Source organism: Rhinatrema bivittatum, chromosome 1 (assembly GCF_901001135.1).
Source record: "Rhinatrema bivittatum chromosome 1, aRhiBiv1.1, whole genome shotgun sequence".
NCBI lineage: Eukaryota > Metazoa > Chordata > Amphibia > Gymnophiona > Rhinatrematidae > Rhinatrema > Rhinatrema bivittatum.
Window position 1 is genome coordinate 112,133,240 of NC_042615.1, and position 24,315 is coordinate 112,157,554.

General features: G+C 40.5%; 1 protein-coding gene across 3 annotated transcripts in view; it reads left to right on the plus strand.

The window, feature by feature from the left end:
* The window catches only part of WWC2 (WW and C2 domain containing 2), a 396,047-nt gene extending 372,101 nt beyond the window's left edge, over positions 1–23,946 (plus strand). For all 3 annotated transcript variants that reach the window (XM_029581662.1, XM_029581741.1, XM_029581816.1), the window contains exons 22-23: positions 10,488–10,615; positions 23,667–23,946. In XM_029581662.1, coding sequence (XP_029437522.1) covers positions 10,488–10,615; positions 23,667–23,733 — 195 coding nt within the window. In that variant the 3' untranslated portion in view covers positions 23,734–23,946. The remainder of the gene's footprint in view (positions 1–10,487; positions 10,616–23,666) is intronic.
* Positions 23,947–24,315: the final 369 nt, after the last annotated feature.

The window sequence follows — 24,315 nt, forward strand, 5'->3', positions numbered from 1 at the left end:
CATAAACTGTTATTAACCAAGTAGACTTGGGGAAATCCACTACTTATCCCTTAGCAGCATGGGATCTATCTGTTTGGGATCTTGCCACGTACTTCTGACCTGGGCTGGCCACTGTTGGAAACAGGATCTTGTGCTTGATGGAACCTCGGTTTGACCCAGTATAGCAATTCTTTCGTTCCAGCTGTGCTAGAAACTCAGGTATGGGGGAAGCTGAACCAGGATAACATACATACATACCTATATATATATAAAAAAAAAGAGGATGTATTTATCAGTTGCTTCATACTTGGGAACTGGTTTCTTCCATTCTGTGCTTACGGGAGAAACCCTTGGAAAATCAGGCAGTACTTGCAAAGATCCTAAAAACCAGACTTGTTTCTGATACTTGAGGACCAGAGTTGGCCACTGCTGTTCTAGAATTATTGTTCTGCTAAAAGGTTTGCTTTTTACATATTAATTATAGCTGTGAGGTATTTGAATGGCTCTAACATATTCTCTCTATCTCTACTTTCAGTTAGGGTCCTATTTTCAACCTTTTGTTCAGCAGGGACCAGCAAGCTAACTCTGGAAAATTTGGTGGCATAGCTGACCCTTGAGATTGATGAACAGTAAAAGAAACAATTCATGCCCCCCCGCTCCCCTAGCACACACACACACTTATCAATCTCCTAATGAGATGTCTCTGCTTGTCTGGTTGACATAAGGTTTTCAATCATATACAAATGTTTGCCCCCTAAAATCCCCATCTTTATAACCCTGCAGTAATCCAGCCAGCGGTCAGTCTCTCTCTCTCCCCTCACCTGGCTGCTCTTGTCTTTCTCAGCCAAGCCTTCAACTTCCTCACTCCCGTTTTTTAGCTGTGACTGTTTAAAATCAAATACTGAGCATCTCAGACATCCCTCCTTCTTTGCTGTTCCATTGCTGAATTATTCTCCTTGCCAACACTGTGCTGGTATCAGCACTATAGTGTTCCCGGTTCCTTGCAGTTGATGATTTTGTGGCTCAATGTGCCCCTGTAGAGCAGTAATAAATTCTACTTTTGCCTTTGCTTTTACCTTCCATTACAGAAGTGAATGCAGTACCTGGGGGGCACCCCAAAAAAACCTACCTTTTCCTTGAAAAGATCCATAGGGCAGAAGTGAATTTTCAAAGAGGTTCCGTGCGTGGAAATAGCATGTCCATGCATAAGTAGTATGTACATGCATATATGCTATTTTATAAACGTCGAGTGTATGCGCGTATTTTCGGTTTTGCCCATATATTTTACTGGAGGAAAAAGGGGGTGGTTTAGGGATGTACCAGGGCAAGGTTCAGAAGAATGCACAGCTGCTGCTATTTTGTAAGAGATATATGTGTAAATATTACCAATCTTATTCAGACACTTTTACACCTGTTGATTGTCTCAAACTAGTGAAATCAGACTTGTCTGGGTGAACTAGTATGGGTTTTGGGTGAAGTGCTGGAGGGTCTAGGTCAGTGATGGCCAACCTTTTGAGCTCAGTGTGTCAAAATTTATAAAAAAACCGAGCATTTTATTTATTTATTTAAAAAAATTTCTATACCGTCTTTTCAAACTAGTTTGATCAAGACGGTTTACAAATTTCGATTATATAGAGCCATTAACCAAAGAAAAAAACAAAAATAAAAAATAAAATAAAATAAAACGTCAAATTTAAAAAAGTATAGATAAGAAATAGAAAGAATAAAAATACATTATATTGTCATAATCCCTACTCATAAAATAGATATACTAATTTTTTAACAAAAATAGTCAAAGATAGAAAGGAAATAATAAATCTAAAAATATAACTCATATAAACCATATTCCTTCAAAATGTGTAATTGAATAGTAGATTGCTACAAAAAATGTGGCTTAAAAAAAGTGAATTAGTCAATTTTCAAGATGAGCATATGCAATCTTAAATAAATAAGTTTTAACTGCCTTCTTAAATTCACTATGACTAATAATTTGCCTTAAGGTGTTAGGGAGAGAATTCCACAACAGCGGTCCTGCCACTGAAAAGGCCCTCTCCCTGGTCATATTGAGTCTTGCTATTCTAACTGTGGGAACATCGAGCAAATATTGAGATGTTGATCGAAGGTGTCTCATTGGTTTATACAACCGTAAAGATGTACAGAGCCATGTGGAATCATGGTCATGAATTAGTGAATGAATTATAGAGAGAACCTTATATTTTACTCGATATTTAATTGGGAGCCAATGAAGTTTATATAAGATAGGGGAAATATGATATCTCATAGGTAGTCCTACTAAGAGACGAGCGGCTGAATTCTGTATTTGCTGCAATGGTTTTATCGCAGAGTCTGGAAGACCCAGAAACAAACTGTTACAATAGTCTAAACCCGAGAACAGGAGAGACTGAAGTACAGTTTGAAAATCATTTTTGAAAAGTAAAGGTTTTAGTCGTTTCAAAGTGTGCAATTTAAAGAATGAATTTTTTACAAGATTGGAAACGTGATAGGATAAAGATAGATTTGTATCCATTTGAATTCCCAAATTGCGGGTAACTTTCTTAACTTTGATTATCTCATTACCCAGGGTGATCAATGAAGGAGGACCATTTAGAGAGTCATCTAGAACACTCAGATAGAGAAGTTCTGTTTTTTTTGTATTAAGTTTAAGTCGGCTATGACTTAGCCACTGTTTAATTGTATTAACATACAAGTTGCATAATGAAATTGTATCAGCCCAGGAAGATTTATAGGGGACATAAATTTGGATATCATCCGCATAAATCTTAAAATGAACATCTAGTGCAGCTAGAATCTGACATAACTCGAGTGGTGTGTCACTTCTAGAAAAATCCATAATTGTGATATTTGTAGCTCTAATTAATAACAAAGTTATAATTTTAATATGTACTGTATTTATTAATAAAGCAAAAACAAATAATTCTTTACCTTACCTGCTTAGTGACTTTTTTGTTGCTGAATTTCATCGGCTAAATCTTCAATTAAAACACTCTCTCCCCCTCCACCCAAACTCTTACTCCCCTGGATTTTCTCATACACAATCATGCTCTCACACTCACTGGCTCCCTCACATACACACACACCCAGGCAGGCTCCCAGTCATTTTCACACCACTCCCGCTCCATCCTCCAGGCAGGCACCAATTCATTCTCACACACACAGACCCCAGGCAGGCACCCATGCATTCACACACATACACCCCCAGGCAGAGTCCCATTCATACACATGCACACACTGAAGGCAGACCCCCCTCTCTTTTGCCAGCAACCTCAGAACCTCTCTCATTCCTCTGCTGCCACTGTCACTGCTGCCACATGACTACTGGGGATGTTGCTATTCTTGCACATTCCCAAAGATTACATGTGCCAATCACTAAAAAGAATTTTTTTTTTACCTTTGCTGTCTGATCTTTGTTTTCTAATTGGTTGGTCACAGGCTTTTTTTTTTCCACCTTCCCTTTCTTATTTTTTTTTTTTTGCCAATTCCTTTTATATTGTCTTTTTTTCTGTTTCTTTTCTCTTCATCTTCTTCCCTCAAACACACAGTCAGGTTCTCATTCTCACATGCATTTCTCTCTCTCACACACAGGCTCTCAGTGTCACATGCTGTCTCTCATACAATCATTCATACACACAGGCTCTCACTGGCACATGCTCTCTCTCATACAATCATTCATACACACAGGCTCTCACTGGCACATGCTCTCTCTCATACAATCATTCATACACACAGGCTCTCAATGCACATGCTCTCTCTCATACAATCATTCATACACACAGGCTCTCACTGGCACACGCTCTCTCTCATACAATCATTCATACACACAGGCTCTCACTGGCACACGCTCTCTCTCATACAATCATTCATACACACAGGCTCTCACTGGCACACGCTCTCTCTCATACAATCATTCATACACACAGGCTCTCACTGGCACACGCTCTCTCTCATACAATCATTCATACACACAGGCTCTCACTGGCACACGCTTTCTCTCATACAATCATTCATACATACAGGCTCTCACTGGCACACGCTCTCTCTCATACAATCATTCATACACACAGGCTCTCACTGGCACATGCTGTCTGACTCACACACACAGGCTCTCTCTCACTCCCACATGCTGTCTTACTCAAGCACATGCAGTCTCTGCAAACATTCAGGTCCTCACACACAATCTCTCAACTCATCTCATACACGCACGCACACACACACACCCACCCTCTACAGACCCTCAGCCTCTCTCTCACCTCTCGGCCTCCTCTTCGCGGGTCGCCGCAGGATGGGCTCTGCAGCGGCCCTGCTACCGGGCTTCTTCCTCTTCTCGGGCCGCTGCGACTTGGGATTCGCGGCGGCCCGTAAGCGCAAGCGATGCTCCTCTTCTGCACGCGCTGATGCTTCTCTCCTTCCTGCCCACGCGGCTCCGGCAACGTTTACTTCCGGGGCCGCACAGGAAGGAGGAGGAGCATCAGCGCGTTTAAACGCGATCTTTTTCTTTGGGCTGTGGTGACGTGGGCCTGTCGCTGCACCGCATGCGCCCGGGGGCATTGGGGGGATACTAAAAAAACTAATTTTAAAGGGTTGGCGCAGCCGATAAAAAAAAAAAAAAGGCTCGGCGCAGCCAATTAAAAAAAAAAAATTCGATAGTCCCGAAACACTACGCGTGTCAGCAAAAACGGCTCGGCATGTCACCTCTGACACGCGTGTCATAGGTTAGCCATCACTGGTCTAGGTGAACTAGAGAAGGATTGGGCGAACTGGTGATGGTATTAGCAAACTGGTTTTTCCAAGTATGCAATCAAATAAGTATTTTCAAAACGGTATACTTTATGAAATACTTGCTTCTGCATGTAATTCAGGGTTATTACTCATACATGTTATATTTTTTTACACACCAAAATCATATACATGTATGTTTATAAAATACGTAGAGAAAGTATGCATTTTAAGAACATAAGTACTTGCCATACTGAGTCAGACCAAGGGTCCATCAAACCCAGCATCCTGTTTCCAACAGTGGCCAAACCAGGCTTCAAGCACCTGGCAAGTACCTAAAAACTAAGTCTATCCCATGCTACTAATGCCAGCAATAGCAGTGGCTGTTCCCTAAGTCAACTTGATTAATAGCAGGCAATAGACTTCTCCTCCAAGAAGTTATCCAAACCTTTTTTAAACCCAACTACACTAACTGCATTAATCATATCCTCTGGCAACAAATTCTAGAGCTTAATTGTGCATCGAGTGAAAAATAATTTTCTCCGATTAGTTTTAAATGTGCTATTTGCTAACTTCATGGAGTGCCCCCTAGTTCTTCTATTATCCAAAAGAATAAATAACCGATTCACATTTACTATTCTGAACCTCTATCATACTCCCTCCTCAGCGTTCTCTTCTCCAAACTGAACAGCCCTAACCTCTTTAGCCTTTCTTCATAGGAGAGCTGTTCCATCCCCTTTATCATTTTGGTCGCCCTTCTCAGTACCTTCTCCAGTGCAATTATATCTTTTTTAAGGTGCAGTGACCAGAATTGTAGTACTCAAGGTTTGGTCTCACATGAAGCTACACAGAGGCCTTATGATATTTTATGTTTTATTCACCATTCCCTTCCTAAAAAATCCTAAAGTTCTGTTTGCTTTTTTAACTGATCAGGACACTGAGCCGACGATTTTAATATATTATCCACTGATGCCTAGATCTTTTTCCTGGTGGTAGCTCCTAATATGGAATCTAACATTGTGTAACTACATCATGGGTTATTTTTCCCTATATGCATCACCTTGCACTTGTCCACATTAAATTTCATCTGCCATTTGTATGCATAATCTTCCAGTCTTGCAAGATCCTCCTGCAATCTGCTTGTGATTTAACTATTCCAATTAATTTTGTATCATCTGCAAATCTGATTGCCTCACTCGTTCTATTCCTTTCTAGATCATTTATATATATATTGAAAATAACCAGTCCAAGTGCAGATCCCTGAGGCACTCCACTGTTTACCTTTCTCCACTGAAAAAATTGTCCATTTAATCCTGCTGTCTGTTTCCTGTCTTTTAACCAGCTTGTAATCCACGAAAGGACATCGCTTCCTAACCCATGACTTTTTGGTTTTCTTAGAAGCCTCTCATGAGGGACTTTGTCAGATGCCTTCTGAAAATCAAAATACACTACATCTACCGGTTCACCTTTATCCACATGTTTATTAACCCCTTCAAAAAATGAAGCAGATTTGTGAAGCAAGACTTCCCTTGAGTAAATCCATGCAGACTGTGTTCCATTAAACCATGTCTTTCTATATGCTCTGTGATTTTGATCTTTAGAATAGTTTCCACTATTTTTCCTGGCACTGAAGTCGGGCTCGCTGGTCTTTAGTTTCCTGTATCGCCCCTGGAGCCCTTTCTAAATATTGGTGTTACATTAGCCACCCTCCAGTCTTCAGGTACAATGGATGATTTTAATGATAGGTTACAAATTTTAACTTGTAGATCTGAAATTTCATTTTTGAGTTCCTTCAGAACCCTGGGGTGCATACCATCTGGTCCAGGTAATTTGCTACTCTTTAGTTTGTCAATCTGGCCTACTATATCTTCCAGGTTCACAGTGATTTTGTTCAGTTCATCTGGCTCATCAACCTTGAAAACCATCTCCGGAACCAGTATCTCCCCAACATCCCCATTAGTAAACACAGAAGCAAATAATTAATTTAGTCTTTCTGCAATGGCCTTATCTTCCCTAAGAGCTACTTTAACCCCTCGGCCATCTAACGATCCAACTGACTCCCTCACAGATTTTGTGCTTCGGATATATTTTAAAACATTTTTATTATGAGTTTTTACCTCTATGGTCAACTTCATTTCAAATTCTTTCTTAGCCTGTCTTATCAATGATTTACACTTAACTTGACAATGCTTTATGCTTTTTCCTATTTTCTTCAGATGGATCCTTCTTCCAATTTTTGAAGGATGTTTTTTGGCTAAAATTGCCTCTTTCAACTCACCTTTTAACCATGCCAGTGATCGTTTTGCCTTCCTTCCACCTTTCTGAATGCATGGAATATATCTGGACTGTGCTTTTAAGATAGTATTTTTAAACAGTGTCCACACCAATTGTACACTTTTAACCTTTGCAGCTGCACCTTTCAATTTTTTCTATTTTCCTCATTTTATCAAAGTTTCCCTTTTGAAAATGTAGTGTTAGAGCTGTAGATTTATATATTGTCCCCCTTCCATCATTAGTTCAAATTTGATCATGTTATGATCACTATTGCCAAGTGGCCCTACCACTGTTACCTCTCTCACTAAATCCTGCCTTCCACTAAGAATTAAATTTATAATAACTCCCTCTCTCGTTGGTTCCTGAACCAATTGCTCCATGAAGCAATCCATCAACGATCTTCTAACCAGCCTCAACCTGGTTCTAAACACCAACAAAACGGAAATACTCATAATAGCACCGGATCAACCTGCCCCGCCAACATCCAGCAACTCTCCAGACACCTCAGGATATGCCACCGCACCTCAAGTCAGAGATCTGGGAGTACTACTAGACAACAGACTCAGCCTCAATAAATTCATAAATAACACTACAAAAGAATGCTTCTTTAAATTACAAGTGCTAAAGAAACTAAAGCCTCTTCTACTCTATAGGGATTTCCGCACAGTAATCCAAGCCATCATTCTCCCTAAACTAGATTACTGCAATTCACTCCTGCAGGGCCTTCCAGCATGCACCACCAAACCACTCCAGATGGTACTGAATGCCACTGCAAGGATACTTACAAACGCCAAAAAAAGGGACCATATCACCCCGATCCTCCAGCATCTCCATTGGCTGCCCATCAAATATAGGATTCAGTTCAAAACCTGCATGATGATTCATAAGGCCCTACATAACATCTCTCCACTCAACTTAACCTTCCAGCTTCAACTACACTCCTCTAAAAAACCAACCAGAAGGGCATACCAGAACAGAATGATCACCCAACCTGCAAAATCTACCCTGAGGAAACGTGCTCTATCTACAGCGGGCCCGTCTCTCTGGAACTCCCTACCACCGGACCTCCGCATTGAGCCGTGCCATACTACTTTTAAAGTGAAACTCAAGACTTGGCTCTTCCGTCAAGCTTTCCCAGAGAGCTAAAAGCAAGAAGAACAACAACCATCCTTGCCTTACAGCAATAATCTAATGTTTATATTACTTCAGTTATATGTTTCCAAGTTGTGTTCTAAGTTGCTCTTAGTTGTTTTTCCCAATAGATTGTACTTTATTATATATTATCCGTTCATTAATTCGATATGTTCCATGTAAACCGCCTCCCCGGCGATAGTTATTTCTGTTAAATGTGAACCGGAGTGATATGTATTGTATACAGGAACTTCCGGTATATAAAAACCAAAAATAAATAAAATAAATGAAGCAGTCATTTATTCCATCCAGGAACTTTGTGTCTCTAGCATGTCCTGATGTTACATTTACCCAATCAATATTGGGGTAATTGAAATCTCCCAGTAGCACTGCACTGCCAAATTAGTTAGCTTTCCTGATTTCTCTTAGCATTTTATCATCTGTCTGATCATTTTGGCCAGGTAGATGGTAGTATACTCCTATCTCTATACTCTTACCCAACACACATGGGATTTCGACCCATATAGATTATACTGAGCATTTAGTCTCTTGTATGATCTTTATCCTGTTGGACTCTATACCCTCCAGGACATAAAATGCCACACCCCCACCAAGTTGATCCTCCCTATCATTGCGATAAAATTTGTACCCTAATATAGCACTGTCCTATTGGTTATCCTCCTTCCACCAGGTCTCTGAGATGCCAATTATATCTATCCAATCATTCACTGCTAAACACTCTAACTCTCCCATCTTACTTCTTAGACTTTTGGCATTGGAATACATACATTTCAAAGTGTGTTTTTTGTTTGTATTAACTACCTGCTTTTCAGTTGATATTGATAATTTGGAATTCTTTAGCTCAGGTGATTCTTTACTTATAGGCACATGGACTACGTTTGCATTTATTGGAACCTCTCTGTTGTGATGCCCTAACTCTCCTGTTTCATTAATATCCTTCAAACAAACATTCCTCCGAACCAAGCACTGCTGAGTGACAGTGGGCTTTCCCCCTTGTTCTAGTTTAAAAGCTCCTCTATCTCCTTTTTAAAAGCACCAACAGCCTGGTTCCACTCTGGGTAAGGTGGAGTCTGTCCTTTCGGAAATGTCTTCCCTTTCCCCAAAAGGTTGTCCAGTTCCTTATAAAATTGAATCTCTCTTCCCTGCACCATTGTCTCATCCATGCATTGAGACTCCGGAGCTCTGCCTGCCTCTGGGGACCTGCGCATGGAACAGGGAGCATTTCAGAGAATGCCACCCTGGAGGTTCTGGATTTCAGCTTTCTACCTATAATCCTAAATTTGGCTTCCAGAGCCTCCCTCCCACATTTTCCTATGTCGTTCGTGCCCACATGTACCATGACAGCCGACTCCTCCCCAGCATTGTCTATAATCCTATCTAGGTGATGCGTAAGGTCTGCCACCTTCGTACCAGGCAGGCAATTTACCAGGCAGTCCTCATATCTACCAGCCACCCAGCTATGTATATTTCTAAATATCGAATCACCAACTATGATGGCTGACCTATCCCTTCCCTTCTGGGCAGTAGCCCTGGGAGACTTGTCCTCAGTGCAAGAGGACAATTCATCACCTGGAGAGCAGGTCCTTGTTACAGAATCACTTCCTACTACACCAGGGTGATGCTCTCCAACCGGGAGACCTTTCTGATCCAAGGCAGTACTGGGGCTGCATTGGAAATATTTGCATGCACTTACATGCATGCTTTTGGAGCAGAAATACACGGTATTTTAGACTGGTGTGCAGCAGCCGTCGCACAGTTTATAAAACACTAGCATTAATCTCTGCATGTCCATTTACATACACAAATGTACTGCAGATAGGTTTGAAAGTTAGGTTCATAATATTAAACCTAGCTGTTCCCGGTGGAAGAGTACAGTAGGGCAAAACATCTTTGTACAATGGATTGAGTGTTTCAGTCACATTAACATATTATCCTGTAGAGGTAACAGTCTATTAATAGAAAGCTAGAAATTGTATAAATTGCAGGAGGGAAAAAATTAAGTGCATATTTGTTCACATCATCCTTCAGCAGGAAGCCAATTTTTAGATGGCCCCAGTGCTTGAAATAGATATGGATAGGCTTGCAGTAATGTGCCACCTATTCTCAGGGGATTGTTTGAGATGCATGGCACCGTTTCAGTCTGTTTCATTCGTTCTGTTTGTTGTGGAGCTTTCCTAGGTACCAGTGGGAACATTTCTGTGTTACATGTGTATGGGCAGGACAGCGGCCAGGCACAGGGAAAACCTTTAGTGACAGCGCACAGCAGCTTGCCTAGGTACAGATCCTCCGCTGTTCTCCCTGCCAGTGAAAATGTGCTGTAATGGCTGCACTCTTTTTTTTTTCTGTAGGCTGAACAATCCAAGGAAGAACAAAAACAGGTTCTGAGTGCTGAAAAATTGATGAGGAAAGCCTCCAAGGATGTGTGCAGGTTGCGGGAGCAGAGCCAGAAAGTTCCACTGCAAGTGCAGTCTTTCAGGTAAAGAATGTTCCAACTGGTCTAATTCTTCATATCTAGTATCACAAGAACTCTTTCCAGTTCCTAGACTACAGTACCACCGTCGTAATATGTCTAAGAAATTTAATTTATATTCCATGACTCGGTTTTGTTTTTTTTTACAGTACTACCCAATAAATGTTATCTCGGCTGTATGCTCATTGCTCTAGTCTGTACTATTACATATTAACATAGAAATGATGGCAGAAAAGGATCAAATGGTCCATCCAGTCTGCCCAGCAACTATGTGCTGTGCCGTGGAGGCTACCCCATGTTTCTCTGAAGGGTAGCAACTGCCACTCCGTGCAGTTATCTGAGTCGTCTTGAAAATTCAAGACAGTGCTGATGTGTTTTACTTATGGAGTTGTTCTTTATGAATGGCTAAAAATGTTTGTTTTTGATTCTAGTACTGTAGTGTGGGACTTGTGGCTTTTGGGTTATGCAGGCGAGGGGCTTCTCCCAGGCATTCCCTGGGGTTCACCTGTGCCTCAGGTTAGACTGGAGTTTCTATAGTTCTCGGTCAGTGCTGCCTCTGATGGGCCACCTGCACTGTCTTGTTGCCTGACTCCCAGCCCTGGCTCTCTTTCTACATCTCCCAGAGTTAAGAACATAAGAACATAAGAAAATGCCATACTGGGTCAGACAAGGGTCCATCAAGCCCAGCATCCTGTTTCCAACAGTGGCCAATCCAGGCCATAAGAACCTGGCAAGTACCCAAAAACTAAGTCTATTCCATGTAACCATTGCTAATGGCAGTGGCTATTCTCTAAGTGAACTTAATAGCAGGTAATGGACTTCTCCTCCAAGAACTTATCCAATCCTTTTTTAAACACAGCTATACTAACTGCACGAACCACATCCTCTGGCAACAAATTCCAGAGTTTAATTGTGCGTTGAGTAAAAAAGAACTTTCTCCGATTAGTTTTAAATGTGCCCCATGCTAACTTCATGGAGTGTCCCCTAGTCCTTCTACTATCCGAAAGAGTAAATAACCGATTCACATCTACCCGTTCTAGACCTCTCATGATTTTAAACACCTCTATCATATCCCCCCTCAGTCGTCTCTTCTCCAAGCTGAAAAGTCCTAACCTCTTTAGTCTTTCCTCATAGGGGAGTTGTTCCATTCCCCTTATCATTTTGGTAGCCCTTCTCTGTACCTTCTCCATCGCAATTATATCTTTTCTGAGATGCGGCGACCAGAATTGTACACAGTATTCAAGGTGCGGTCTCACCATGGAGCGATACAGAGGCATTATGACATTTTCCGTTTTATTCATCATTCCTTTTCTAATAATTCCCAACATTCTGTTTGCTTTTTTGACTGCCGCAGCACACTGAACCGACGATTTCAATGTGTTATCCACTATGACACCTAGATCTCTTTCTTGGGTTGTAGCACCTAATATGGAACCCAACATCGTGTAATTATAGCATGGGTTATTTTTCCCTATATGCATCACCTTGCACTTATCCACATTAAATTTAATCTGCCATTTGGATGCCCAATTTTCCAGTCTCACAAGGTCTTCCTGCAATTTATCACAATCTGCTTGTGATTTAACTACTCTGCACAATTTTGTGTCATCTGCAAATTTGATTATCTCACTCGTCGTATTTCTTTCCAGATCATTTATAAATATATTGAACAGTAAGGGTCCCAATACAGATCCCTGAGGCACTCCACTGTCCACTCCCTTCCACTGAGAAAATTGCCCATTTAATCCTACTCTCTGTTTCCTGTCTTTTAGCCAGTTTGCAATCCACGAAAGGACATCGCCACCTATCCCATGACTTTTTACTTTTCCTAGAAGCCTCTCATGAGGAACTTTGTCAAACGCCTTCTGAAAATCTAAGTATACTATATCTACCGGTTCACCTTTATCCACATGTTTATTAAGTCCTTCAAAAAAGTGAAGCAGATTTGTGAGGCAAGACTTGCCCTGGGTAAAGCCATGCTGACTTTGTTCCATTAAACCATGTCTTTCTATATGTTCTGTGATTTTGATGTTTAGAACACTTTCCACTATTTTTCCTGGCACTGAAGTCAGGCTAACCGGTCTGTAGTTTCCCGGATCGCCCCTGGAGCCCTTTTTAAATATTGGGGTTACATTTGCTATCCTCCAGTCTTCAGGTACAATGGATGATTTTAATGATAAGTTACAAATTTTTACTAATAGGTCTGAAATTTCATTTTTTAGTTCCTTCAGAACTCTGGGGTGTATACCATCCGGTCCAGGTGATTTACTACTCTTCAGTTTGTCAATCAGGCCTACCACATCTTCTAGGTTCACCGTGATTTGATTCAGTCCATCTGAATCATTACCCATGAAAACCTTCTCCATTACGGGTACCTCCCCAACATCCTCTTCAGTAAACACCGAAGCAAAGAAATCATTTAATCTTTCCGCGATGGCCTTATCTTCTCTAAGTGCCCCTTTAACCCCTCGATCATCTAACGGTCCAACTGACTCCCTCACAGGCTTTCTGCTTCGGATATATTTAAAAAAGTTTTTACTGTGAGTTTTTGCCTCTACAGCCAACTTCTTTTCAAATTCTCTCTTAGCCTGTCTTATCAATGTCTTACATTTAACTTGCCAATGTTTATGCTTTATCCTATTTTCTTCTGTTGGATCCTTCTTCCAATTTTTGAATGAAGATCTTTTGGCTAAAATAGCTTCTTTCACCTCCCCTTTTAACCATGCCGGTAATCGTTTTGCCTTCTTTCCACCTTTCTTAATGTGTGGAATACATCTGGACTGTGCTTCTAGAATGGTATTTTTTAACAATGACCACGCCTCTTGGATATTTTTTACTTTTGTAGCTGCTCCTTTCAGTTTTTTTCTAACAATTTTTCTCATTTTATCAAAGTTTCCCTTTTGAAAGTTTAGCACGAGAGCCTTGGATTTGCACACTGTTCCTTTTCCAGTCATTAAATCAAATTTGATCATATTATGATCACTATTGCCAAGCGGCCCCACCACCGTTACCTCTCTCACCAAGTCCTGTGCTCCACTGAGAATTAGATCTAAAATTGCTCCCTCTCTCGTCGGTTCCTGAACCAATTGCTCCATAAAGCTATCATTTATTCCATCCAGGAACGTTATCTCTCTAGCGTGACCCGATGATACATTTACCCAGTCTATATTGGGGTAATTGAAGTCTCCCATTATTACTGCACTACCAATTTAGTTAGCTTCCCTAATTTCTCTTAGCATTTCACTGTCCATCTCACCATCTTGACCAGGTGGACGGTAGTATACCCCTATCACTGTAGTCTTCCCTGATACACAAGGGATTTCTACCCATAAAGATTCAATTTTGTATTTAGTCTCATGCAGGATGTTTATCCTGTTGGACTCTATGCCATCCCGGACATAAAGCGCCACACCTCCTCCCGACTGCTCCTCTCTGTCATTGCAATATAATTTGTACCCCGGAATAGCACTGTCCCATTGGTTATCCTCTTTCCACCATGTCTCTGAGATGCCAATTAAGTCTATGTCATCATTTACTGCTATACATTCTAATTCTCCCATCTTACTTCTTAGACTTCTGACATTAGCATACAAACATTTCAAAGTTTGTTTTTTGTTTGTATTTTTATTCTGCTTTTTAATTGATAGGGATAAGTTAGAATTTTTTAGCTCAGGTGAGTTTTTAGTTACAGGCACTTGGACTACTTTTCTAATTATTGGAACCTCGCTGTCGGGATGCCCTAATTCTAATGCATCATTAGTATCCTTTGAAGATACCTCTCTCTGAACCATGCGCTGCTGAGCGACTGTCGGCTTTCCCCTTGGTTCTAGTTTAAAAGCTGCTCTATCTCCTTTTTAAAGGTTAGCGCCAGCAGTCTGGTTCCACCCTGGTTAAGGTGGAGCCCATCCCTTCGGAAGAGACTCCCCCTTCCCCAAAAGGTTCCCCAGTTCCTAACAAAACTGAATCCCTCTTCCTTGCACCATCGTCTCATCCACGCATTGAGACTCCGGAGCTCTGCCTGCCTCTGGTGACCTGCGCGTGGAACAGGGAGCATTTCAGAGAATGCTACCCTGGAGGTTCTGGATTTAATCTTTCTACCTAAGAGCCTAAATTTGGCTTCCAGAACCTCCCTCCCACATTTTCCTATGTCGTTGGTGCCCACGTGTACCACGACAGCCGGCTCCTCCCCAGCACTGTCTAAAATCCTATCTAGGTGACGCGTGAGGTCCGCCACCTTCGCACCAGGTAGGCATGTTACCAGGCGATCCTCACGCCCACCCGCCACCCAGCTATCTACATTCCTAATAATCGAATCACCAACTATGACGGCCGACCTAACCCTTCCCTCCTGGGCAGTAGGCCTTGGGGAGATATCCTCAGTGCGAAAGGACAATGCATCACCTAGAGAGCAGGTCCTTGCTACAGGATCCTTTCCTGCTACATCTGGTTGGTGCTCTCCCATTATGAGACCTTCTTCCTCCAAGGCAGCACCAGGGCTGCCAGTCTGAAGTTGGGACTGGACTACTATGTCCCTGAAGGTCTCATCTATATACCTATCTGTCTCCCTCAGCTCCTCCAGGTCTGCCACTCTAGCCTCCAGAGATCGGACTCGTTCTCTGAGAGCCAGGAGCTCTTTGCATCGCATGCACATGTACAACTTCTCACCGGTGGGTAAAAAATCATTCATGTGACACTCGATGCAAAGACTGGGAAGCCCCCCTCTTGCTGCTGGACTGCTGCCTTCATCTCAATTTTGATCAGTTCCTAGTTAAGTTTTAGGTTGCTATGGGAGTAGGAATGTGTCTAAGTTCCTTTAAATGTATTAGTGAATTCACTATATGTCTGGTAGTGGCCTACTGGGGTCTGATCGAATTCTCAATAAAGTTTTTGTTGATGGGGTTTTTTTTTTTTTTGGGTTTTTTTTTTTGTGCAAGTGGCACCTGCCTATAAATTAAGGGATGAGCTTGGGGTGGGTGGGCGAGGGGTGGGAGGGTTGGGAATTACAAACAGTCTAACTTTAGTTAGTCAGCCTGAGTGACTCACAGCTCCCTTGATTAACAAATGTTGTTCCCTATTCAAACCTAATCACACTACCTCAACACCTTTCCAAGGTGAGTAACTGAGCTGAACTATTCAACTTTTTTACTTTGGTATATACTGCTCCTAGCTTATTTCTAGCTTCTGGCTACTTTTTTGTGGGGGGGGGTTTTTTTGTGTTTTTTTTTGTTTTTCAATACAATGCACTCAGTTATTTATTAAATAAAACACTTAGCTCTTTAAAAGTCTGGAGGACACTTTAATAGTCAGGCAGACTTTAAAAAAATAAACACACTACCTACTGCTACCTTATTGACTGACTAAATACAAACAGTCTAACTTGTTTATTTATTCACTGCCAACCTACTGCTACCTTATTGACTGACTAAAAATACAAACAGTCTAACTTGTGTATTCACTGCCTACCTACTGCTACCTTATTGACTGACTAAAAATACAAACAGTCTAACTTGTGTATTCACTGCCTACCTACTGCTACCTTATTGACTGACTATTTAAAAATGCAAACAGTCTAACTTGTTTTATTCACTGACTGACTATTAAAGGCACAAACACACAAACACACTAAATAATATTCCCAAATAGTTAACTTTGCCCCAATACTTTTAAAAAAGTCAATGACAATGTCCCAAGCAAAAACTTACTGATTCCTTTCAGCCACCAGCAAGGTGATCCTCTCCTCTCAGTGTTTCCACAATACACCTCCACAATACACCAGTCAGATGGCACTGGCATGTCCCTTGGTCTTCAGGTACTGCCCCCATAGCGGCAGCATTTGAGGCAGTCTGTAATTGAGCTTTGACTCTATTCCACAGCTGCATTTCATTTGCACGTCACCCTTGTGCACAGCTAGCATGCCTGTAATGGTTTATTTTAGTTTCAGTAGTATTTTCCTTCAGTTTGCTATCCAGGGGTGCATCCTTGCGCTTCCTACTTCGTTTTGCATTTTCCTAACTTTTTACTTGAGCATTGTTGGGCTTTCCCAGTGCAAAGGCAGTAATAAGAACATTTCTTCCAGTTCTTGTGCTTTAACTTCTATTTTATCATGGGAACTGCATTATGCTTTTATCATGGGAACTTTTATCATGGGAACTGCATTATGCTTTAATTCCTCCACCTCCTGCTCTTTGTATACTCCTCCTTGTTCGCCCTCCCTGTTCATTGTAATTTCTACCTTTAAAGTTACATTGTAAACCGGTATGATGTATGCATACTAATACCGGTATATAAAAGTTTTTAAATAAATAAATAAATTATGGAAGAGGTATTGGTGAATCTTGATGTAAGGACCCCTGAGATGTCTTGCTCATTTAATGTGTCCCTTTAATGCGGGATATATTTCTGAATAGAGGGAAATGGTGTGGTGTAATAATAAAAGCACCCCTTTTTGGAGATGGCCAGAGTGGATTGGTCCTGCTGTTGGTATGTGGAGCATGAGACCCCCTAGAGTTTTCTAGAGAGTTGAGGTGTCTGTGAAGGAGTTGGTAGAGGGATAGCATGAAGGAGACACACAAGCAAAAAGGAGCTGCTGTGTGCTAGGGCAGAAGCTGCAGGCCCAGAGGAAAAGGCTTGTAAGCTATCATTCTCTCTTTGGAGAGTAAGGAAAAGAAAGCCCTTATGAAGCTTTTCAGTCCTATTTTTTTTTCTCTGAATCCAAATATTTTTGACAAGGAGAAGGAGTAGAGAGTTTCCCAACATAGGAAGATAGCATTTGGTCTTAGGATTTTCCAGAGGGAGGGGAAAATTCTGTGGTCAGTAGTATTCAAACCATTTACCTGGATAACTCACAAGTAGTTTAGTTAAATGGCAGTGGCAACTTTTTGAATATTTGGGCCCTTATCAGCTAGATTTTAACCAGATAAGTCATTACCCAGCTAAACTGTAATGGATAAAAGAGGCATTGTGGAGTGGGACTGTATTAGCCAGCTAACTAGCCAATTTTCAGTTTTATCCAGCTAAATTAGCTGGCATGCGCTGACCATATCCGCTTGATTTATGTATGTTCATACTGTACCCCGCGCTGAACGTAGGAAGGGCGGGTAATAAATGCTTTTTAAATAAATAAGACCTGAAAGGTATTAAAGAAGCACAGGATGTAAACCAGTGGTCCCCAACCCTTTCCTGGGGGCCCACCAGTCAGTCGGGTTTTCAGGATATCTACAATGAATATGCATGAGAGAAAATTTGCATACACTGGCTCCATAACATGCAGATTTTCTCTCAAGCATATTCATTGTGGATATCCTGAAAACCCGACTGACTGGTGGGCCCCCAGGAAAGGGTTGGGGGACCACTGGTTTACATCCTGTGCTTCTTTAATACCTTTCAGGTCTTATTTATTTAAAAAGCATTTATTACCCGCCCTTCCTACGTTCAGCGTGGGGTACAGTATGAACATACATAAATCAAGCGGATATGGTCAGCTCATGGTATAATAAGGACATTTATAAATCAAGTGAATAGGTTCAGATCGTGATAGAATATGAACATACATAATTCAGGAGGATATAATAGAACAGCATCTTATATCATTCTTCATTATGAGGCGCAATATATGGGAGCAAGAAGTTGACTTTATCGAGACAAGAAGCAAAAAGAGTGGTCACTAGACATCTAACTAGAACTCCCTGAGAAGGGATACGTAGGGAGTGATACATTATCACTTAGGTTTGGGAATGCTTTCTTGAAGAGAAATGTTTTTAGGACTTTTCATAAGAATGTTCTTTCTCGGAGGCCGCTGATTTCGTTTGGTAGGCTGTTCCATAGGAGAGGACCTGCAGCGAAGAAAACGCATTCTCTGGTATCATCAAGGTGGATAAGCTTTGGAGATGGGACATCTAATAGTATTAGATTTACCCACCTGAGGGGTCAGGTGGGAGAGTGGCAGGGCAATCTTTTCCACGCTTTTCATGCCCAAGGCACACTTGCATTAACAAAATTTTGTGTGGCACAGCAGCCTCCATGGAGCACACAGCCATGGAAAGGACCAATATGGCCCAAAGAAGAGCTAAGTTAACACTGAAAGCCCCACCAGTCTCTCGTCCAGATTTTAAAACAGAGGGAGCGTGGGGGCGAAGACACATGAACCTATCACAATGCACCAGCTCCCTCAGGGTCTATCTCACAGGGTCATTCATCAAAATGCGATATGGCATTAACGCACACGTTAACACATGCAGTGACGCCATAACGCATGCGATAATAGCACTAGAGCATTACACGAATGCAAATTTTGGGAAGGGGTGGGATTGGGGAGGAGTTTGGGCAGGATTTATGAAAATGAGGGACAATATTGAACCGTGAGTTAGCATAACGTGTTATCACACGGTTTTAATGACGGAAATAACTGCTCCTTTTCTCCTAGCATTAAGCTGTGCGATATGACCAAAAAGGAAGTAAAGCAATTAGTAATTCATTTTTTGAATTGCATTTCAGCCATTTCTGGGCTTGGGAGAGAGGAGAGGAATGGAGTAGAGAGAGAGAGCATTTGGGGAGTATGCAACTATTTATATGCCTATATGAGGGGCCTCTAATAGCTTGGGGTGAGGTGGTGCTGGTGGTTTAGGGTTTAGGGGCCAGGTTTTCATGCATAGTGAGACGTACAAACAGCACAGTACACCTCGGTGAAGATTTGACGTCATTTGGAGTGAGGAAAGTCTCACAAAGATGAAATTTTGTACAATGTTATCTTGCCCTAGCTTGATGGTACCCTGTTATAGAGTCTGGTTATTTAAGTTATCCAGATAACTTAGAAGGGATATTCAGCAGCACAGTTATACCGTTGAATATAACCGGATAAGTTTTAGTTATCTGGATAAGTTATATCCGGATAATTTTAGACCTGCTATTGAAGGTTTTTTGGATAACTTAACCAGATAAGTAGCACCGCCCCAATCTGCCCATTCCCTGCCCATTAATTATCCTCTTAGCCATATAAGTGACTTATCTGGTTAAGTGGCAGCCGGTGAACATAGCCGGATATTCAGCAGCAGCTGCTAGATAGCCGAATAAGTCCTACTTATCCGGCTATCTAGCGCTAAATGTGATTTCAATATCAGGCCCTATCAGTCTAAGAGCCACCCATGTTATCTCTTGCTGTTGCAAGGTGCCGAGAGCATAGCCCAGGTGCTGGCCTGGATCTGAGTATCAGGCAGTGGTGACTGTTCTGTGGTACACTTGATCCAGTCTGAAGGCATAGTGGTGTGCCATGGCTCACAGGTTGGGAAACACTGCTCTAGGGTATGCATATATATAGATCCCTACGTTCCATCTCATAGAGCTTTTGGTGCAGACTTCTATAGCCCTCTCTGGACCACCTTCACTCAGTCTCTTTGCAGAGGTATGGCCTTCAGAAATAGGCACAGTGCTCCAACTTTATTCAGAGAACATGCCCACTCACCGGCTCTCTGAATAGTGACCCCTCCTTATTTACAATACATATCATTTTTAAATTCCCTGCAAAGCAAAGTCTGAAAGTTTACTGGTAAAATATTTTCTTAAAGGTTAAATAGACACGAGGAGGCCAATAATGATTAGGCCGTTCAGTGGACAAGTTATCTGGCTAAAGTTAGCCACATAACTTATCCCATATATTCAGCGGGATAAACATCCCGCTTAATATACAAGCTTAAAGGCCCGACAGGCCCTTTATAAGATATTTGGGGGGGGGGGGGGAATCAAGGATGGCCTGCTGGCCCTTTTATTTATTTGTTCTTTTTCTTTATTGTCAGTGCTACTTAGCCAGCCAGCTTTAAAGATATCAGATTAAGTAGCACATTATCTGGCCACACAAGGCCGGATAACTTTAGATCTGTTCAGAAGCTAACCTAGCCGGATAACTCAACCCCTCCCCTCAAACACCCCTCTTTTATCCGGCTATAATTTAGCCAGATAAGTGGCATATGCCAGATTTGCCATTTAGACGTATAACTTGTGAGTTATCCATCTATATAGCTTTTGAATATTGACCTCATTGTTCCCAAGCTTTTTGTGTTTGGGACCCACTTAAGGACTCTGACAAAATCAGAGGACACACTCAGGAAATATAGAGATCAATATTCAGCAAGAAAGTGAATGGACCCAGCCAAAATTATCCAGATAAACCATCCTGGATATTCAGCAGAGCACTGCCAATTAGGCACACCACTGAACATAGCCAGATAAAGTCCTAATTAGCCAGTTAAACCTATCCAGCTAAAAAAGGAAAAAAGGGCATAAGTTTTGGGGTTTACCACTAGCAGAATTAAAAGTTTTTACCAGGTGATCCTGCTTAGATGGAAACCCTTTCTTATCCTTTTTTCTACCCTTCTTGCCTTATAGACAGGAGTTTATTATTTAATTTAGAGATGTGGCTTATTTTCACTTCAGAATTTTATTAGCCAATGATTAATGCAGCACAGCATGCACTAGAATAAAACCAGACAATATGTAGTAAAAATATTTTCTTTATTCCAAATAAAGAAAAATATTAAATCTTAAAATCTCTAAATGATTCTATGAAACATTTCCGTTTGTAAATCTTATTCTAATCAAGCAATACATTACTATTAATAAAAAGACCATTACTACAGTAACAGATAAGAACAATATTAAATATAGGTCTACCAGACACATAATTTTATTTTTTTATTTAACTAATGCATTTCTAATTCATATGCCAATTTTAGAAACAATAGCAAATTAGTTTAAAAATTAAGTTCTCATATGCTGGAAATAAAAATAATTTTTACCAGATATCTGAAGCGGTCCTGCTCTTTGTCTCTCTCAGCTGCACGTGTCAGGAAAAAGCCAAAGTAGTCCCCCTTCCTTTGTCTGCTTCCCACTTTTGTAACCCCAAAAATCCATAATCTTGGGCAACTGTATTATTTCTGTCAATACTTCAATAATTAGTCTTGGAAGAAAATGGTTTGCAACCTTGGAAGATTTCAGCAAATTCATTAAAATTGTTTTTCCTCTTAAGGTCAGGATATAAAGAAAATGGGAGTTTTTCCTGCCTAATTAAAAATGCTGCCTGTATCCTCTATGCAAGGCTGTGCCAGTCGGTTCTGCTGAGATAATAGATTATGTATTCCTTCCTATCCGGGGAAACTCCAGGGGCATTTAATTAAAGGAAGAGGACTTTTTTACATGCCTGAGAAACCAAATAGTTGAGGCTGCATAAGGCCATAAAAATCAAACCTTGAACAGTCCTCTTCCACTATAGATAAGGAATTAGCTTCAAAGCAGCTTTTTCCAAGGTCTGGGAAGGGGGTGCTGGAATGTATCCAGCAGAGACTTTTTGACTAGTGCTGTGGTTTAAAAGTGAAAAGGCATATGGGAATTAATGCTTATGTTTCTCTTATGGCCTATTGATTACTGACTACACTGAATATAGGTAATTATTAATAAAAACTCAAATTAATGTTTTTTTTTTTCTGACAGGGCCACTCTCTGGCATAACCAGACTTAGCTGGATAAATTATCTGGCTGATTATCGGAATGTTAGCTGGGTAAATTATCTGTCTAACCCCTCCCCACCCTGGAGCTCCCCTGAAACACCCCCAGTTTATCCAGGTACATTTTATCCAGCTAGAATATTATCTGGATGATTTGGAACTGGTCAGACCAATGGGATTTTTAAATCTTGTGGTTCCTCCAGCTAAGTCCCAACTTAGCCAAACTTAAGTTTGGTGTCTCGACGCAGATGTAGATGAAAGTGCAGTGCTTCTTAACCATTTTCTCCCTAGCTTTTTTTCTTTGATGATTGTAAAACAAAAACGCCTCAGATGGTAGCACGACCACAGCTGAATGCTTATTAGTATTACATGAATTGCCACATGGCTGCTTTACCATTTAACTTTCGATTCTTCTAATGTGGCTTCATCTTGGGGAATACTGGCAAATCTGTTTGCACCTACATTTTGATCCATATTAAAAAAAAAAACGCTGTAGTAGTTTGTGCAACCGTTTTTGACTTTTTTTTATTTTAGGTTCCGAACCTTACAGTACCTGATGCTTTTAAATTCATTTGTTCCTCCTTTCATTCTGTACTTACCTTTATAACCTGATCCTCTTATCCAAAGAAACAGATCGACTTGGTATTACTTTAATATTCCCAGTATTCTTCCTCAGTTTTTGTTCACTTTTGAGTAACATTTTGTACAGTTCAGATTTTGACTTTCATTGAGTTGTACAGCTGTTCTTAATATGGTCAACTTGCCTGTGTTGTGTTTTATACAGTGCTTGAAACTTTTGTCTTCTGTCTTCCGTGTTGTATTCTTTCTTTACTTTTATGACTGTAGCTTCTTTCTATAAACTCAGACACATGTAGTGAAATTATTTTAGGTGGAATCTGAAACCCTCTATTGTTTTTGTGAACAGTTCCAGAGTTAGGTCGATGTGCTGCTGTGGCACACATGATGACCTAATTAACTTTAAGTGGGAGAATAAACTGAAGTCATTAACGAGTTGTCGAAGGTCACTACCAGGCACATCACTCTAGCTTTCCCTTTGTTGTGTCCTGAAGAGAATAGAAGCCCTTCGAATATCAATCATTTCAAAATGGCCATTATAGTAACCAAATATTTGATATTGTTTGGAGGACTGTGTTTGCTCATTTTTATTTTTTGATTAGATCACTTTATAGTAACCATACATTTATATAATGTGACTGAGTATTAGATTTATATGGAAAACAAAATTGCCTCATTTATCCACACCAAGTGAAGCATTATCTCTGCTCCAGTGTTTTAATTCCTGAGTTAACAAACAGGCTTCATACAGTAAGCAGCTTCTTATTAAAATCAATCAGATCTTTTCAAGGGTACTAAAGCTTTTTCAGAACTGTTTTAGATTAAGGCCGACTGTGGAAATAAATGTTTCATTAAATATTGATCCTGAAAGCCTATAGTTTATCTTGATGTTGACTACAGTTGCTGGAATTCTTAGGTTGCGTATATAACTAATGATTGCTATCAAGTGCAAACTAGCAAACTGCTTTTTTTTTTCTTCCTGACTGCAGGGAGAAGATAGCATACTTCACCAGAGCAAAGATCAGCATACCATCCCTACCAGCTGATGATGTATGATTATATTTTTCAATACAGTATTTTTCCAGTTGCTCATCATTTTTAGATGAACATTTTGTAGTACTGCAACCTGCTTTAAAAATGTTCTTTATTTTTCATCAGACTATAGATATGTTTATTTGTAAAATACATTGTACTGCAATTATGTATGTAAAAAAAAAAAGAAAAGAAAAGAAAAAAAAAGAAAACCAAAGTAGATTAATTCTGGTACACTGATGCTAATTTGTACAGATTGGATGTATTTTTACCTGTGTTTTTATTTTGTAAAGATGGAACAAAGGAACAATGGCAGTACTGAGTATGAATCCTGTTGAACTGCACTGTGTTGAGGAATATTATGTTCAATGGGAAATAGTTTTTATCTTTTCACTTTTTTTTGTGAGAAGACTGTGAAGATGGCTGTCAGGCCAAGCAATACTTATTTTTTGTACCAGAAAGTTATTTTTTTCCAGTTTTGAAGTAAAAAAAAACAAAACAAAAAAAAAACCCCACAAGTGTAAGCTCATTTCCAAAACTGCAAGGCTGCCTCTTAAAGCAGGTGCTTCTGAGTCTCTACCTGTTTCCTCAATAACATTTTGTATC